Below are 15,849 nucleotides of genomic sequence, written 5' to 3' on the forward strand. Positions count from 1 at the left end.
CCCCAAGTCGGCTTGCAGCCGACTGTCTGAGTCGCTGGGGGGGTCATCTTTGTTGTTCCCCTGCCTGGCTGACCTTTCTTCCCCAAGGTGCTTAGCACCTATTTGTTGTTGTGGAAGGGTGAGGTGTTCTTTCACGCCTCACCCTTCCTGCACTTGGCAGGGTGGAGACTGTGTGTCTCCTTGCAGTTGGGGGATAGTGAGAGCTGTGCCCTGGGGGGTGGTGCTGCCCCTCTCTGGGGCAGCAGTTACCCGGCCTCGCTTGGGGCTGCCGGCAGCGTTGCCCATAACTGACAGTATTGACTGGCATTCCAAGCACGGGCATCTCTCGCTGGCGCTTTGCCCTTGCTTCCCTGTGCCACGGTTTGCCGGTCCCCTTGTCTTTCCCCATCAGCAGCAACCTTTGCTCTGTGTCCCTCAGACGTCTACCTTCCTCTCCTCTGACACAGGAATATGGTCCCCACCCCGACCCTTCACAGATTTGGCACCCAGACCCTCCTCCCCCAGGTGCTCATTGGTTGGTACCTGCCTGTGCCTGTGGCCAATACTGGCGTGTCAGTAGCCCCGTTAGGCCCCGTTACGCCCCGTTAGGGCACTCTTTTCGCTAGGCTGTAACCCTGGGCTTCCAGGCCATTGACATCCGGTATTACACGCAGGGGCGGGCTATAACCCTTCATAATGGTTGGACTATCTTCTCCTAACGCCCCAGGGACTAGCACACGTTGTTTCTCTGTGCTGGGTATACCAGTTTGAAATAGGTTCTGAGCGCTAAACTGAATGTGCTCGCTATATCGACTCTGTGTGTTCACAATGTCCATGGTTTTAGTTGTGCACTACACGCTCGGTGTGCACGGTGTGAATCGTGCCTGTGCAGTACTTTTAAGGTGCTATACGTGTGCACTGTTCTCAAGCTGTGCATTAAATTCGAGTTTCTAAAGATGCCCCTCTGTTCTTTGCCTTAATATGCACACACTCGCATGAAGGCGCCCACCAGCAGGTGCTGGGGCTTGTGGGGGGGGGGGGTGTCATGTGGGCTGCAGCCCAGGGACCGCCGCCTCACCGCAGGCTTTGTTCTCCTGAACTCCAAGCACTAAAATAGGCATTGTCTTATAGCCCGTCCCTCTACTGAATGCCTGGGGGCCAGCTGTGTGTGTGTATTAATACACCATATCTACCCCCTCCCTCCTCCCCAGGGGTGTCCTGGCTCTCACAGGGCTCCTGCACATGATGGGCTGACAATAGGGTGCCAGCCTGTGAGTGACAGCTTCCAGCAGCTCCTGCCCTGTATATAAAGGCTGCTCTCGGCAGGGTGAGTCTGGCAGAGACAGAAGGCGCAGCCCCTCGCCCCCCGAAGTATCAGAGCAGACCGGGACCCTGAAACAGCACAGCAGGACCGGGCCCCTACACCAGCACACCCCGAACCGCACCACTGGGCTTCTGAACTAGCTCGGCACCCCTGGAGCCCTGAGGCAGCGCGACGCCCTTGGAAACGTGCACCTTCCGCACCAGGCCAGCAGCAGCAGCGCAGAATGGACGATATCTACAAGGCAGCGGTAGGTGGCCTGGCGCCCCGCAGGGTTGGCTCTAAGCTTCCATACTTGCACAGGGGGACAGTGCCTAGTTTGACGATCACAGAGGGTGGCACCGAATCCCCCAACGAATTCATCTTTTGAGGGCCTGGGGGGTGATGAGGACAGGGAACAGGGAGGCCCAGACACCCTGTTCGTGTCAGACCTCGTGTCTGCCATGCCGTCTCTGTGCCACAGTGGCACAATGGTGCCAGTGGGTGGCACCACCTCACTGTGCTGTGTATAAGGTGCCGCTTTGCTGCAGGTGGTTGTCTGCAAACTGTGAGACCAATGCCCTGTTACCCTGGCAAAAAAGCAGGGGTCTGCTGTAACAAAACAGAAACGGAATTGTGCAGAGCGAAGCCTTTCAGTGCGTTAACTATTTCCATTTCTATTTGGTATTTCTATAGCACCACACACCCAACGGCTTCAGGGCGCTAACAAAACTTGCAAACAAGAAACAGCAGAAGAGGAAGAAAAGATGTCAGCAGGAGAGCTCGTCTCCACCCATGTCCATATATCATTCAGGAGTTTGCCCCTTGGTCCGCTGTAACCTCTGCCACATTATTTCTGTTTAAGCCCTTAGTTGCCTGAATGTTCTATTTGCTTAGGAATGCAAGTGTTTTCATAGTTTTGACATGAGATAAGACTTTAACCCCTGCAACAAGCATCTCGCGGCCCACTGCTCCCTTCCCCCATCCGAGGACCTTCACTCGAGTTCCGGGCTTGCTGTGTGCCGGTGCTTGCCAGGACTCATCTCTGGCACTGACATCGGCTTCATTGCCAGGAACAGAGCCTGCTTTGCTCAGTTCCTTGCACAGTCCAGGTAACTGGATCAACACGAGTCTGATGAAAAGGAGGACCCGAATTATTCTGGCTTCGAGGCACCTGCAGAGGTGCGTTGCAGGCCTGACAGTGGGTGGCACCAACAGCGGGCACACAAGACACACGGGTGGTGACAATACTGAAGCCCTGCGTGGCGCTTCCTTTCTTAGGCATTAAGCACTGCTCAAGCACACACGCCCGAAGGATGGCAACTAGGGAAGTACTGAGCTGGTGAACCAACCCTGTTACACAAATAACGGCAGAGAAAGGTTCTAACAAGGTTCTGGAACATTCCGTTTCCGAGGCAGAGTGGAGCAGAGCAGAGCAGAGTAGGGCGGAGTGGGGCGGAGCGGGGCGAAAAGGAGCAGAGCGGGCCGAGTGGGTCAGAGAGGAGCAGAGCGGGTCAGAGTGGGGACGAGTGGGGCAGAGTGGGGCCGAGTGGGTCAGAGAGGAGCAGAGCGGGTCAGAGTGGGGCGGAGTGGGGTGGAGTGGAGCAGAGCGGAGCTTTGCAGATCTCATTCAGAATAGTAATAATAGCAATACTTTGAATAAGCGACCCCAGAAGTGCATTAAAGTGCTATTGTAACACACAAAGCACTTTGGTGAGCGCACTGCTGGAAGTATTTTATTCCATATAATATGTGGGGGGCTGGGTCAGACTCTCCACCGCCTACTCTCCCCCCCTCCCACCAAGTGGATAGCGTAGAGGTTCAGCACTCGCCCCTGGCGGGGGGAGAGCTGGCATCAGGCAGGGCTGCCTCTCTGGCGTGAAGGCCTGTATGGTGACACTTTCTTTTTCTGTAGCCTTCTTTCTCTATTTAGTAGTTTTCTTTTGTTCTGCTTCTTTTTGTGGGTCTGTTTCCTGCACACAGCTTGAATCTGATGTCTTCCCGCCCCCTTTCGTCTTATAATGCTTTGGTCTTTATTTTTCATTCCTTTACTGCCCTCCCATTTCTGCCCCACATTCTAGCTGTACCCGTGCCATTACCCACCGCTTGCACTGATACCCAATGTGTCTGTGTGCAACTCTTCTCTACACCTGTGAGAATAATGATGCCAGTGAGCGGTGACAGGCGCTGGGGTGGCATCACGTGACAGTGCTGTAATACGCTATTACAGACGCTGGCCAGTGATGTTCCTTATAACGGGAACGTGGTGACATCGCAACTCGCGTGTAATGAGAGGAAGGTGCTGGCGTTCATAGGGCGACCGCATATGGATGCAGTCGGGTGAAGGTGCTGCATTGAGCCCTCACCCCCAAATCCTGCACAATCAAAGCTTGGGCTACTGAGCCAGACCCACGTGTGGGTGCCCTCGGGCCCCGCCCCTGCAAACACACGCACTGCACAGAGATGCCAGCCATTCCTGCGCAGATTACAGTGAGCTGCTAAATCCCCCCCGCCCAGACACGGGGGGGGGGGGTGGGCAGAGACTAACGCGGCACACTCCAGACACACTGCAAAGCATTCCAGGGAGGTCAGCACCAGGCACAGCCCCCCCCCCCCCGCACAGACATATCCAGGGTGGGGGTACGGCACACAGCAGAGTGCACGGAAATAGCCCGGTGGGGGCGGGGACGGGAGGAAACAATGCACGCACTCCAAGGGAGGCACCTAGCCCAGTGCACTGGCATGGGCTAGGACACAGGCATGCCCAGGGAGGTGGGCACAGCCAGTGCTGCCCGATGCTTCCTCCACCAGTCACAGCCACGCCTCGCGACTGAAAGGACCCCTCCAGCTTACCGATAAGCAATAACTCATCAAAGTTCAACACCCCATCTGCCACAGCCATGATGACTCCCCATCTCGTGCGTGTCCCCCCCTGCCCCCCCACGACATGGCTTGTCTACTGGCCAATCCCCCTGGCCTGGCATCCCCACCCCCGACCCCCAACCAACTCCCCTTCTTTCATATTCACAGTATAAACGTGAAATAACATAACATACCAGAAAGAGACGTACAGGGCTCACCACACTGAGCTATCCCAAGAAGTGGCACCAACGCAGTGCCCTGGCATTTCAGAAAGAGCGGCATAGGGCACAGGGCAGTGGCATAGTCCAAGGAGGTGGGCATAGAGCACAGACCCCACCACAGTGAGCTATCCCAAGAAGTGCCCGCAACACAGTGCCCTGGCATTTCAGAAAGAGCGGCATAGGGCACGCGGCAGTGGCATATTCCTAGGAGGTGGGCATAGAGCACAGAGCCCACCACACTGAGCTATCCCAAGTAAGGGGCACCAACGCAGTGCCCTGGCATTTCAGAAGGAGCCGCATAGGGCACGGGGTACTGGCATATTCCGAGGAGGTGGGCACAGAGCGCACTGCGCTCTGATATTCCTAGGAGGTGGGCACAGAGCGCACTGCGCGGTGATATTCCTAGGAGGTGGGCACAGAGCGCACTGCGCGTTGATATTTCGAGGAGGTGGGCACAGAGCGCACTGCGCTGTGATATTCCTAGGAGGTGGGCACAGAGCGCACTGCGCTGTGATATTCCTAGGATGTGGGCACAGAGAGCACTGCGTTGTGATATTGCTAGGAGGTGGGCACAGAGCGCACTGCGCTGTGATATTCCTAGGATGTGGGCACAGAGCGCACTGCGCAGTGATATTCCTAGGAGGTGGGCACAGAGCGCACTGCGCTGTGATATTCCTAGGAGGTGGGCACAGAGCGCACTGCGTTGTGATATTGCTAGGAGGTGGGCACAGAGCGCACTGCGCGGTGATATTCCTAGGAGGTGGGCACACAGCGCACTGCGCTGTGAAAATTCCTAGGATGTGGGCACAGAGCGCACTGCGTTGTGATATTGCTAGGAGGTGGGCACAGAGCGCACTGCGCGGTGATATTCCTAGGATGTGGGCACAGAGCGCACTGTGCGGTGATATTCCTAGGAGGTGGGCACAGAGCGCACTGCGTTGTGATATTGCTAGGAGGTGGGTACAGAGCGCACTGCGCGGTGATATTCCTAGGATGTGGGCACAGAGCGCAATGCGCTGTGATATTCCTAGGATGTGGGCACAGAGCGCACTGCATTGTGATATTGCTAGGAGGTGGGTACAGAGCGCACTGTGCGGTGATATTCCTAGGATGTGGGCACAGAGCGCACTGCGCGGTGATATTCCTAGGAGGTGGGCACAGAGCGCACTGCGCTGTGATATTCCTAGGAGGTGGGCACAGAGCGCACTGCGTTGTGATATTGCTAGGAGGTGGGCACAGAGCGCACTGCGCGGTGATATTCCTAGGAGGTGGGCACAGAGCGCACTGCGTTGTGATATTGCTAGGAGGTGGGCACAGAGCGCACTGCACGGTGATATTCCTAGGAGGTGGGCACAGAGCGCACTGCGCTGTGATATTCCTAGGATGTGGGCACAGAGAGCACTGCGTTGTGATATTGCTAGGAGGTGGGCACAGAGCGCACTGCGCGGTGATATTCCTAGGATGTGGGCACAGAGCGCACTGCGCTGTGATATTCCTAGGAGGTGGGCACAGAGCGCACTGCGTTGTGATATTGCTAGGAGGTGGGCACAGAGCGCACTGCGCGGTTTTATTCCTAGGAGGTGGGCACAGAGCGCACTGCGCTGTGATATTCCTAGGATGTGGGCACAGAGCGCACTGCGCTGTGATATTCCTAGGAGGTGGGCACAGAGCGCACTGCGCTGTGATATTCCTAGGAGGTGGGCACAGAGATATTCCTATGGGAGGCATAAAGCGGTGGGCACAGCCCATACTATCCTCACATTTCACAATGCACTGACACATCGGAAGGAGGGGGGCACAGGGCGCACAGCACTGATATAAGCCAATCAGGAAGCATAGCGCAGAGCGCAATGCTCAGACCTATCCCAAAATGATATAGGGCTGTGAGCACTAAACACAACCCAATGAAGATGCACAGCCATGGAGGCAGGTATAGGGCACACCCCACATTCAGTCTCGAAGTATCCCAAGGGCACAACAGACACTGCACAAACATTGCCCCCTGGAGGGCATAGGGCACAGCAAACACTGCATACACATGTCCCATGGAGGGCATAGGGCACAGCAGACACTGCACCAACATGTCCCATGGAGGGCATAGGGCACAGCAGACACTGCACCAACATGTCCCATGGAGGGCATAGGGCACAGCAGACACTGCACAAACATTCCCCCCTGGAGGGCATAGGGCACAGCAGACACTGCACAAACATTCCCCCCTGGAGGGCATAGGGCACAGCAGACACTGCACATGGAGGGCATAGGGCACAGCAGACACTGCATACACATGTCCCATGGAGGGCATAGGGCACAGCAGACACTGCACATGGAGAGCATAGGGCACAGCAGACACTGCATACACATGTCCCATGGAGGGTATAGGGCACAGCAGACACTGCACATGGAGGGCATAGGGCACAGCAGACACTGCATACACATGTCCCATGGAGGGTATAGGGCACAGCAGACACTGCACATGGAGGGCATAGGGCACAGCAGACACTGCATACACATGTCCCATGGAGGGCATAGGGCACAGCATACACTGCACATGGAGGGCATAGGGCACAGCAAACACTGCATACACATGTCCCATGGAGGGCATAGTGCACAGCAGACACTGCACATGGAGGGCATAGGGCACAGCAGACACTACATACACATGTCCCATAGAGGGCATAGGGCACAGCAGACACTGCATACACATGTCCCATGGAGGGCATAGTGCACAGCAGACACTGCACATGGAGGGCATAGGGCACAGCATACACTGCACACACATGTCCCATGGAGGGCATAGGGCACAGCAGACACTGCATACACATGTCCCATGGAGGGCATAGTGCACAGCAGACACTGCACATGGAGGGCATAGGGCACAGCAGACACTGCATACACATGTCCCATAGAGGGCATAGGGCACAGCAGACACTGCACATGGAGGGCATAGGGCACAGGAGACGCTGCATACACATGTCCCATGGAGGGCATAGTGCACAGCAGACACTGCACATGGAGGGCATAGGGCACAGCAGACACTGCATACACATGTCCCATGGAGGGCATAGGGCACAGCAGACACTGCACATGGAGGGCATAGGGCACAGCAGACACTGCATACACATGTCCCATGGAAGGTATAGGGCACAGCAGACACTGAACACACATGTCCCATAGAGGGCATAGGGCACAACAGACACTGCACAAACATTCCCCCGGGAGGGCATAGGGCACTGCAGACACTGCATACACATGTCCCATGGAGGGCATAGGGCACAGCAGACACTGCACACACATGTCCCATAGAGGGCATAGGGCACAACAGACACTGCTTACACATGTCCCATGGAGGGCATAGGGCACAGCAGACACTGCACACACATGTCCCATGGAGGGCATAGCAGACACTGCATACACATGTCCCATGGAGGGCATAGGGCACAGCAGACACAGCACATGGAGGGCATAGGGCACAGCAGACACTGCACACACATGTCCCATGGAGGGCATAGGACACAGCAGACACTGCACACACATGTCCCATAGAGGGCATAGGGCACAGCAGACACTGCACACACATGTTCCATGGAGGGCATAGGGCACAGCAGACACTGCAGACACATGTCCCATGGAGGGCATAGGGCACAGCAGACACTGCACACACATGTCCCATGGAGGGCATAGGGCACCGCAGACACTGCACACACATTCCCCCGGGAGGGCATAGGGCACAGCAGACACAGCACATGGAGGGCATAGGGCACAGCAGACACTGCATACACATGTCCCATGGAGGGCATAGGGCACAGCAAACACTGCACATGGAGGGCATAGGGCACAGCAGACACTGCATACACATGTCCCATGGAGGGCATAGGGCACAGCAGACACTGCACATGGAGGGCATAGGGCACAGCAGACACTGCACACACATGTCCCCTAGAGGGCATAGGGCACAGCATACACTACACAAACATTCCCCCGGGAGGGCATAGGGCACAGCAAACACTGCACAAACATTCCCCCGGGAGGACATAGGGCACAGCAGACACTGCATACACATGTCCCATGGAGGGCATAGGGCACAGCAAACACTGCACATGGAGGGCATAGGGCACAGCAGACACTGCATACACATGTCCCATGGAGGGCATAGGGCACAGCAGACACTGCACATGGAGGGCATAGGGCACAGCAGACACTGCACACACATGTCCCCTAGAGGGCATAGGGCACAGCATACACTACACAAACATTCCCCCGGGAGGGCATAGGGCACAGCAAACACTGCACAAACATTCCCCCGGGAGGACATAGGGCACAGCAAACACTGCACAAACATTCCCCCCTGGAGGGCATAGGGCACAGCAGACACTGAACACACATGTCCCATGGAGGGCATAGGGCACAGCAGACACTGCACAAACATTCCCCCCTGGAGGGCATAGGGCACAGCAGACACTGAACACACATGTCCCATGGAGGGCATAGGGCACAGCAGAAACTGAACATGGAGGGCATAGGGCACACAGCAGACACTGTACACACATGTCCCATGGAGGGCATAGGGCACAGCAGACACTGCACATGGAGGGCATAGGGCACAGCAGACACTGAACACACATGTCCCATAGAGCGTATAGGGCACAGCAGACACTGAACACACATGTCCCATGGAGGGCATAGGGCACAGCAGACACTGCACAAACATTCCCCCCTGGAGGGCATAGAGCAAAGCAGACACAGCACATGGAGGGCATAGGGCACAGCGGACACTGCATACACATGTCCCGTAGAGCGTATAGGGCACAGCAGACATTGCACACACATGTCCCATGGAGGGCATAGGGCACAGCAGACACTGCACAAACATTCCCCCCTGGAGGGCATAGGGCACAGCAGACACAGCACATGGAGGGCATAGGGCACAGCAGACACTGCACACACATGTCCCATGGAGGGCATAGGGCACAGCAGACACTGCAGACACATGTCCCATGGGGGGCATAGGGCACAGCAGACACTGCACATGGAGGGCATAGGGTACAGCAGACACTGCACACACATGTCCCATAGTGGGCATAGGGCACAGCAGACACTGCACATGGAGGGCATAGGGCACAGCAGACACTGCACACACATGTCCCATGGAGGGCATAGGGCACAGCAGACACTGCACACACATGTCCCATGGAGGGCATAGGGCACAGCAGACACTGCACGCACATGTCCCATGGAGGGCATAGGGCACAGCAGACACAGCAGACACATGTCCCATAGAGGACATAGGGCACAGCAGACACTGCAGACACATGTCCCATGGGGGGCATAGGGCACAGCAGACACTGCACACACATGTCCCACGGAGGGCATAGGGCACAACAGACACTGCAGACACATGTCCCATGGGGGGCATAGGGCACAGCAGACACTGCACATGGAGGGCATAGGGTACAGCAGACACTGCACACACATGTCCCATAGAGGGCATAGGGCACAGCAGACACTGCACACACATGTCCCATGGAGGGCATAGGGCACAGCCGACACTGCACACACATGTCCCATGGGGGGCAAAGGGCACAGCAGACACTGCAGACACATGTCCCATGGGGGGCATAGGGCACAGCAGACACTGCAGACACATGTCCCATGGGGGGCATAGGGCACAGCACACACTGCAGACACATGTCCCATAGAGGGCATAGGGCACAGCAGGCACTGCACATGGAGGGCATAGGGCAGAACAGACACTGCATACACATGTCCCATGGGGGGCATAGGGCACAGTAGACACAGCACACACATGTCCTATGGAGGTCATAGGGCACAGCAGACACTGCACATGCATGTCCCACAGAGGGCATAGGGCACAGCAGACACTGCACATGGAGGGCATAGGGCACAGCAGACACTGCACATGGAGGGCATAGGGCACAGCAGACACAGCACATAGAGGGCATAGGGCACAGCAGACACTGCACACACATGTCCCATGGAGGGCATAGGGCACATCAGACACTGCACACACATGTCCCACAGAGGGCATAGGGCACAGCAGACACTGCACACACATGTCCCATGGAGGGCATAGGGCACAGCAGACACTGCACGCGCATGTCCCACAGAGGGCATAGGGCACAGCAGACACTGCACATGGAGGGCATAGGGCACAGCAGACACTGCATACACATGTCCCATGGCGGGCATAGGGCACAGCAGACACTGCACATGGAGGGCATAGGGCACAGCTGACATTGCATACACATGTCCCATGGAGGGCATAGGGCACAGTAGACACAGCACACACATGTCCTATGGAGGTCATAGGGCACAGCAGACACTGCACATGCATGTCCCACAGAGGGCATAGGGCACAGCAGACACTGCACATGGAGGGCATAGGGCACAGCAGACACTGCACATGGAGGGCATAGGGCACAGCAGACACTGCATACACATGTCCCATGGAGGGCATAGGACACAGCAGACACAGCACATAGAGGGCATAGGGCACAGCAGACACTGCACACACATGTCCCATGGAGGGCATAGGGCACATCAGACACTGCACACACATGTCCCACAGAGGGCATAGGGCACAGCAGACACTGCACACACATGTCCCATGGAGGGCATAGGGCACAGCAGACACTGCACGCGCATGTCCCACAGAGGGCATAGGGCACAGCAGACACTGCACATGGAGGGCATAGGGCACAGCAGACACTGCATACACATGTCCCATGGCGGGCATAGGGCACAGAAGACACTGCACATGGAGGGCATAGGGCACAGCTGACATTGCATACACATGTCCCATGGAGGGCATAGGACACAGCAGACACAGCACATGGAGGGCATAGGGCACAGCAGACACTGCATACACATGTCCCATGGAGGGCATAGGGCACAGCAGACACAGCACATGGAGGGCATAGGGCACAGCAGACACTGCGCAGACATTCCCCCGGGAGGGCATAGGTCACAGCAGACACAGCACATGGAGGGCATAGGGCACAGCAGACACTGCATACACATGTCCCATGGAGGGCATAGGGCATAGCAGACACAGCACATGGAGGGTATAGGGCACAGCAGACACTGCGCAAACATTCCCCCGGGAGGGCATAGGGCACAGCAGACACAGCACATGGAGGGCATAGGGCACAGCAGACACTGCAGACACATGTCCCATAGAGGGCATAGGGCACAGCAGACACAGCACACACATGTCCCATGGAGGGCATAGGGCACAGCAGACATTGCACACGCATGTTCCATGGAGGGCATAGGGCACAGCAGACACTGCACACGCATGTCCCACAGAGGGCATATGGCACGGCAGACACTGCAGACACATGTCCCATGGAGGGCATAGGGCACAGCAGACACTGCACATGGAGGGCATAGGGCACAGCAGACACTGCATACACATGTCCCATGGAGGGCATAGGGCACAGCAGACACTGCACACACATGTCCCATGGAGGGCATAGGGCACAGCATACACTGCACAAGCATTCCCCCGGGAGGGCATAGGGCACAGCAGACACAGCACATGGAGGGCATAGGGCACAGCATACACTGCATAAACATTCCCCCGGGAGGGCATAGGGCACAGCAGACACAGCACATGGAGGGCATAGGGCACAGCAGACACTGAAGAAACATGTCCCATGGAGGGCATAGGGCACAGCAGACTACACCCACTACACACACATGCCCCAGGGAGGCCATAGCGTCAGAGAATGTGACAGTACTGCCCAGTACTTTGAAGTCACGCACTACATAGATAAGAGGCATTCCCCCTTCCATCATTCTCCCCCAGAAACTCACTGTCTCCAGAGCCCTGGTCCTCTCCAGGCTGGACTACTGAAACAGCCTCTTCCCCACTCCCCCTCTTTGCCTCCTACGCCCCCCCAGCCCCCCAGCTAATCCAGAATAGGACTGACTGCAAGACCTGTCCTTGGCCTCAAACCCAGGAACTGCATCTCTCCAGTCCATCTGCATCATCCACCGGGCTTTCTGGGGCCTGGGAATTTGCTCCAACAGCTCTCACTCCCTAAATCTCTGCTAGCGCCTTCCATCTTCATGCTCCAACTCTCTGCAGATCAGAAGAGATTGTCCAAGCAAGTGGGGTGGGAGGGTTAGATCTCTTGCTTCAACAGGAGCCTCCCTCTGGAATTGCCTCCCAGCCCCTCTCAGACTTGAGCCGGATCTCCTTAAGTTCCAGAAATTTTCAAGACCCCCTTTTCTCTTCTTCCTTTCCTCTCCCCCTCCCCTGCTAATGCTCCCCACTGCTGCATTGACTGGCTTCTAGGTCCTACTGGGCACCAGGTCCTCTTTGCCCAGTCAACCCCAGCACCCCGGTCTCCCTGACCCCCTCCAAACCCTCTTGCATCCCTACTGAGCCTGGTCCACCCCCGTCCTCACACTTAGCGTGTGGTCCTCAATCCCTGCACTCCCTGCTTCCGCTGGCACTTGCCCATCTGGCATCCCTTGGCATTTTCCCACCTGGCATCCCCTAAAACTTGCCCACCTGGCATCCCCTGGCACTTGCCCACCTGGCATCCCCAAAAATTGCCCACCTGACATCCCCTGGCATTTGCCTACCTGGCATCCCCTGGCATTTTCCCACCTGGCATCCCCTAAACCTGCCCACCTGGCATCCCCTGGCATTTTCCCACCTGGCATCCCCTGGCACATGCCCACCTGGCATCCCCTAAATCTGTCCACCTGGCATCCCCTGGCATTTGCCCACCTAGTATCCCCTGACACTTGCCCACCTGGCTTCCCCTGGATTTTTCCAACCTGGCATCCCCTGGCCTTTGCCCACCTGGCATCCCCTGGATTTTTCCCACCTGGCATCCCCTGGCATTTGCCCACCTGGCATCCCCTGGCACTTGCCCACCTGGCATCCCCTGGCATTTTCCCAACTAGCATCCCCTGGCACATGCCCACCTGGCATCCCCTGGATTTTTCCCACCTAGCATCCCCTGGCATTTGCCCACCTGGCATCCCCTGGCACTTGCCCACCTGTCATCCCCTGGATTTTTCCCACCTAGCATCCCCTGGCATTTGCCACCTGGCATCCCCTGGCACTTGCCCACCTGGCATCCCCTGGCACTTGCCCACCTGGCATCCCCTGGCATTTTCCCACCTGGCATCCCCTAAACCTGCCCACCTGGCATCCCCTGGCATTTTCCCACCTGGCATCCCCTGGCACATGCCCACCTGGCATCCCCTAAATCTGGCCACCTGGCATCCCCTGGCATTTGCCCACCTGGGATCACCTGGCACATGCCCACCTGGCATCCCCTGGATTTTTCCCACCTGGCATCCCCTGGCATTTGCCCACCTGGCATCCCCTGGCACTTGCCCACCTGGCATCCCCTGGCATTTGACCACCTAGCATCCCCTGGCACATGCCCACCTGTCATCCCTTGGATTTTTTCCCACCTGGCATCCCCTGGATTTTTCCCACCTGGCATCCCCTGACATTTGCCCACCTGGCATCCCCTGGCACTTGCCCACCTGGCATCCCCTGGATTTTTCCCACCTGGCATCCCCTGGCATTTGCCCACCTGGCATCCCCTGGCACTTGCCCACCTGGCATCCCCTGGCTTTTTCCCACCTGGAATCCCCTGGCATTTGCCCACCTGGCATCCCCTGGATTTCCCCACCTGGCATCCCCTGGCATTTGGCCACCTGGTATCCCCTAAACCTGCCCACCTGGCATCCCCTGGCACTTGCCCACCTGGCATCCCCTGGATTTTTCCCACCTGGAATTCCATAAACCTGCCCACCTGGCATCTCCTGGCATTTGCCCACTTGGTATCCCCTGGCACTTGCCCACCTGGCATCACCTGGCACTTGCCCACCTGGCCTCCCCTTAGCACTTGCCTAGCTCCAGGGGCCCTTGTCAACCCCTTCGCCTCCCCCGCTACACTGGACGCTGCCACTCTAGCCCGCACTTCCCTCCCACCCTATCATTAACCCTTCTGTCCCTACCGGCACCCCCACCCCACCTTCTTTGAACCTATTGTTGCTGCACTAGCAGGAGCCGAATTGCACAAGGCCTAGTAGGACCGTTATTATTTTCTTCCCTGTTCCCCACACCGCTTTTTTGTCTTGTGGTGCCTTGAAACACCCTTGCCCCTCCAGATATCCCATTTTCTCGCTACTCGTGGCCACTATATTTTCTTCCCTATCTAGGAAATATCATTTGTTGATTAAAACTGCCAAGCAGTCGTTTTTTACTACCAGTATTGGAGCTGCTCTTAATCAGCCCAGGGAGCTCTTTTCTGTTGTCCAATCTTTTTCTTTCACTGAGCGCTTCCTTCCTACGGATTGCCATTCCAGTCTCATTGCGAAGCGTTAGCAGCATTTGTGATAATATTGAATGTACCCATTCTGAGGTAATGGCTGCTGACATCGGCCCACCCGTAACTGCTGGCTGGGGTGCATGCCCGGTGTTCCCGGGGGAGACTGTTCTGGCTGCCATCTCTCATATCAAGTCGCCAGCACTGTACGACCCAGTTCCTTTATCTATTTTGCAGGATCTTTTGCCTAGGATCATCCCTTTGGTGACCTCGGCTGTGAATCTTCCCTGCAGTCAAGGCTGAATCCATGCTGAGCTAAAACAGGCCACTGTGGTCCCTTTACTTAAGAAGCCATCCTTGGATGCTTATATTCTGTCAAATTTTCGCCCTAGCGCTTTACTTCCTTTTTTTATGAAGGTCATGGAAGCGTTGATGTTGCCTCTTCTCCCTTCCTTTTTGGAGTCTTCTGCAGTGCTTGATCCTTTTCAGTCTGAGAGTGTCTTAGTTTTGGTTATGGAGGATCTCGCCAAGCTGGTCGATAGTGGTGGAGTAGGGGTCCTGATTCTGCTGGATCTGTCAGCGGCTTTCGATACTGTTGATCATCCCCTTCTCCTCCTTCGGTTGTCTGCATTCAGTGTATCTGGTCCTGTGTTGGCCTGGTTTACCTCCTTCCTGACTGACTGTGGCCAGTCTGTATCCCTTCCTCCTTTTCTTTCTTCTTCTCATCCCTTGTTCTGTGGGGTTCCCCAGGGATCTGCCTGGCCCCGGATGTTATTCAACATCTATATTTGCTCCCTGGTTGCCCTCATCCGCTCACATGGCTTTAGGTGTTACTCTTATGTGGACTACACACAAGTCCTGGTCCGATTAGATTTTGACCAGGATGGTGTGTCGTCTCGTCTGTGTGACTGCCTGTCAGCCATGGTGGATTGGATGAGCACCAGTTGGCTTAAACCCAATGGGGATAAAACGGAGGTCCTGGTGGTGGGATCTTCGGCCACTTCAGACTCTTTGGGCCTCATTACGACCCTGGCAGTACGGGGTAAATGGCGCCGTAAAAGGTGCCGGCGCCGTTTACCCCGTACTGCCTCATTATAAGGTCCCCTCGCGGGACCCAGGAAGCAACGCCTGGTCAAACCAGGCGTGCTTAACGGGTCCCGCG

The 15,849-nt window shown here is 56.5% G+C and overlaps 1 protein-coding gene across 1 annotated transcript in view; it reads left to right on the forward strand.

Annotated features, from left to right (window-relative positions):
- Positions 1–1,301: 1,301 nt before the first annotated feature.
- TNNC1 (troponin C1, slow skeletal and cardiac type) overlaps positions 1,302–15,849 on the forward strand; it is a 128,562-nt gene continuing 114,014 nt past the window's right edge. The window contains exon 1 of the mRNA XM_069643193.1: positions 1,302–1,550. Within this exon, the coding sequence (XP_069499294.1) occupies positions 1,527–1,550 (24 nt within the window). The 5' untranslated portion in view covers positions 1,302–1,526. The remainder of the gene's footprint in view (positions 1,551–15,849) is intronic.

The sequence above is a fragment of the Ambystoma mexicanum genome, chromosome 2p, assembly GCF_040938575.1.
Source record: "Ambystoma mexicanum isolate Mex_15411 chromosome 2p, UKY_AmexF1_1, whole genome shotgun sequence".
Lineage (NCBI taxonomy): Eukaryota > Metazoa > Chordata > Amphibia > Caudata > Ambystomatidae > Ambystoma > Ambystoma mexicanum.